Source organism: Charadrius vociferus, unplaced genomic scaffold, assembly GCF_000708025.1.
Source record: "Charadrius vociferus isolate BGI_N301 unplaced genomic scaffold, ASM70802v2 scaffold1339, whole genome shotgun sequence".
Classification (NCBI taxonomy): domain Eukaryota; kingdom Metazoa; phylum Chordata; class Aves; order Charadriiformes; family Charadriidae; genus Charadrius; species Charadrius vociferus.
In genome coordinates this window covers 211432-214409 of record NW_009650216.1, presented here as the reverse complement: position 1 = coordinate 214409, position 2978 = coordinate 211432, and the positions used below count along the sequence as shown (strand labels likewise).

Here is a 2978-nt window from a genome sequence, read left to right as displayed (position 1 = left end):
AAAATCCATTCCAAAGACTAGCCACGAAAATTCTTACTATCCACTCTCATTGCGTGTTTACCTCCTCCTTGCCCTGTCCGCACGCACCCAGCAAACCTCTGGGCACTAATCCCAACCCTTCCCGAGACCGTTCACTGCTGCGAACATACCCCGCACCCAGAAATCAAGGCTGAACCCCTCTGGCTTCACAGCAACTGGGCTCGGCACCGTGGTCTGCAATAAAGCCACTGCTCTGGGGCTGGCCACCCCTCCCTGGGCCACAGCAGGCACCACAGGCGGCAGCGAGCTTTTCCAGATGCCCCAAGACCTGCCGAGGAGCGTGCGGTTCCTCAAGCACACGCACTCTCACCGTTGTTTTTATCCGAGCGTTGCGGGTGGCTGTTGACAGGACTGGGCTCGCCGTGGGTAGCCCAGCGGGTATGGGCGATTCCAAGGTGTACGTCAAACTCGATGTCGAGGTCCATGTCCTGTTGCTCTGCAGAAGAAGCAGAAGTTTTTAGTATGGAGGGGCTGTCCCTACCCTGAAGTCGACGTGGGAGTCTTGTCCTCCGGGGTCCGCAGGACAGCAATACTGACACGGAGACAGAATCAGCAAACCCAACAAACCATCAAGCATGTTTTCAGGGGATTCAGAAGCAACCTCCCTGCATTCCTCACCCCACCAAAATAAAAGATAACTTTCTAGAAAGAATCCAACCTTAATTCTTCTCTCAGGGTGCCCCTTGTCATCCTGTCACCTGCTGCACGTTGTCAGCTGTGACTGAACCAGCCCATTTCATGGCTACATACCACTGTGGTTGGAGTATGTCTCCCAGAAGGCATACCGTTAGCATTAGTACGTCTTTGAGAAAAAAGATTCCTTTTGTTCCACAAGTACCCCCACAACCTCTTTAAAACTGTACGTCCTGCAATTTTCTTGAGCAGGCAAACATTTCTTCAGAAATATTTTGTATATCTTCTGTTTCTGTAGTGCACACACCACCTCACCGGGCCCTTTCGGGTCCTGGTTTTCTCTACACCGAGATTAGATGTACCCACCTTGCTTTTGGACGAAGAGCACCCTGCGCCGTGAGCTAACACTAGCATGGGTTAAAAAAAGTGAAGTTACAACAACCCAGCGGCTCTTGAATGCAAACTAGAGATCCTGACTCCTCTGAAAAGCCTCTTCCCCTTCTCACACAGCTTACCTGCATTCCATGCCCAACAATGCTGTGGTTCTTTGCCTTGTGCACAGATTTAATGAACTCAACATTTAAATCAAGAGAACATCATGAAGAGGCAGAAACAGAGGCAGAAGACGTCACTGTCTGCGTCCTCATCAATTTGACAGTTACACACACACGTTAGCATGTAGCGGCTCAGCCCATCACTGCTGGGACGGGCAGCTGTACCTGGGACAACCACTACAGGTGAAAGTTTAAAATTCAACTGGTGAAGTTATTAGAGCATTTCTCTTTTTTTCCCAAGCTCTAGGTCTCTGATAATTGTCTCCCAGTAATTCCCTTTTCCCCCGTTTAAGGAGGTTTTTGTTTGTTGGGGTTTTTTTCATCTGTTTTCTAAAATTTATTTCAGATCTATTTTACTTTAATAGGATGCAATTCATTTGTCTTGCGAAATCAAGACTTCTCGGTAACTTCACGCCAACGTCCAAAGGATCACTGGGTTCTTCTCAGCACACACATGACTCTCTACATCTCTGGCGCTTTATACACAAGTTATTTGGAAAGACAATGTTTCTGGGTAAAAGAGGTGATATGCAAAACACAGATGAGATGAGATGAGAAGAGATGAGATGAGATGAGATGAGATGAGATGAGAGGACATTTCAAGGCAAGAGAGCAGGCAGAGACCAAAGGGGAAATACATACTGTGAACCTCCTCGTCCAGAGCCTTCACTTTCCCCTTCTGTTTGATAAGCTGGATTTTGCAAGCATTAGCCTCCCAGTCTTTGTCGTTTCCGCCATCGATTCCCAGAAGTGCAGAAAGTATACTACAGATTTTATGTAAACAAATAGTGCCGATTATTTCCTTTCTCCCCCAGGCTGATCCTCCCAAATAAAGGCAAGAACCCCCTTAGATTAGAAGTGAATTTTCCCTTTGTCATCTTGTAGGTGTTTTTAAAGCCTCAGATAACAGGCGTTAAGAACGTTTATAGAAATTTGTATATTAAAAGTTAACCCAAGCTTCTGACCACATGATCACAGGCGCACCCAGTTTGTGTTTCAGCTTTCTTCAAAAGCAGAAGACAGTAGAAATCATTCACAAACACACCATGAAAATCATCATTTAGAAGGCAAAACTCAAAAAAGAACCACTGTGGCTTGGAGAGAGCTACCTGCAGAGTCATAGCCTCTGTACTCCAGCCGCTGAAGCCCTTTGATAAGGGTCTCCAGGATGTCCCGTCTTGTCCGGGGAACATGGTAGTTCAGGTACGCAAAGATGCCTGTATGGTGGAAAAGAGCACAATCTTACAACAAAGTCACAGCTGAGGAAACTCTGTACTTGCCATCTACTCAATACGCGCACTAAGTTACAACTTGAACAAGCCTTTGTACTGGGAACCCCCTGCAGGAAGGTACCACCACGTCTGCAGCTCTTCCTCACCCCGCCTGAGCTCCAATGGAGAAGATGTCACTAACATTTCAGAGATCGAAACTAACCACAAAATGCCAGCATCCTTCTCATGACACCGAAAGCAACTGAACAGGACAAGCCAGGGTGTGACAGGAGAAAGAATTGCCACGTGAGCTGGACTTACACGACAGAACGAGCTGTCAGGAGACAATGCAGGGCACAAGAAACTAATCACTCCGGCAAAAAATTCAAGGTTCACTAATGCTGAGTTTTGCGTGCTCAAGAACCATCTCCAAAAGGAATTCTTCCTTGAATAGCTTTCTCTAAGTTCCTCCCACAGACTCACTAAGAAAAAAATAATCATTTAACTCATGCAAACGAACACCCTCAAACTAATGGAGCTA

General features: G+C 46.6%; 1 protein-coding gene across 1 annotated transcript in view; it reads right to left on the bottom strand.

Moving 5' to 3' along the window:
• The window catches only part of GFPT1 (glutamine--fructose-6-phosphate transaminase 1), a 26875-nt gene extending 24366 nt beyond the window's left edge, over positions 1-2509 (bottom strand). The window contains exons 1-4 of the mRNA XM_009892973.1: positions 2503-2509; positions 2335-2443; positions 1869-1975; positions 350-475 (exon numbers count right to left, since the gene is read on the bottom strand). Coding sequence (XP_009891275.1) covers positions 350-475; positions 1869-1975; positions 2335-2443; positions 2503-2509 — 349 coding nt within the window. The remainder of the gene's footprint in view (positions 1-349; positions 476-1868; positions 1976-2334; positions 2444-2502) is intronic.
• Positions 2510-2978: the final 469 nt, after the last annotated feature.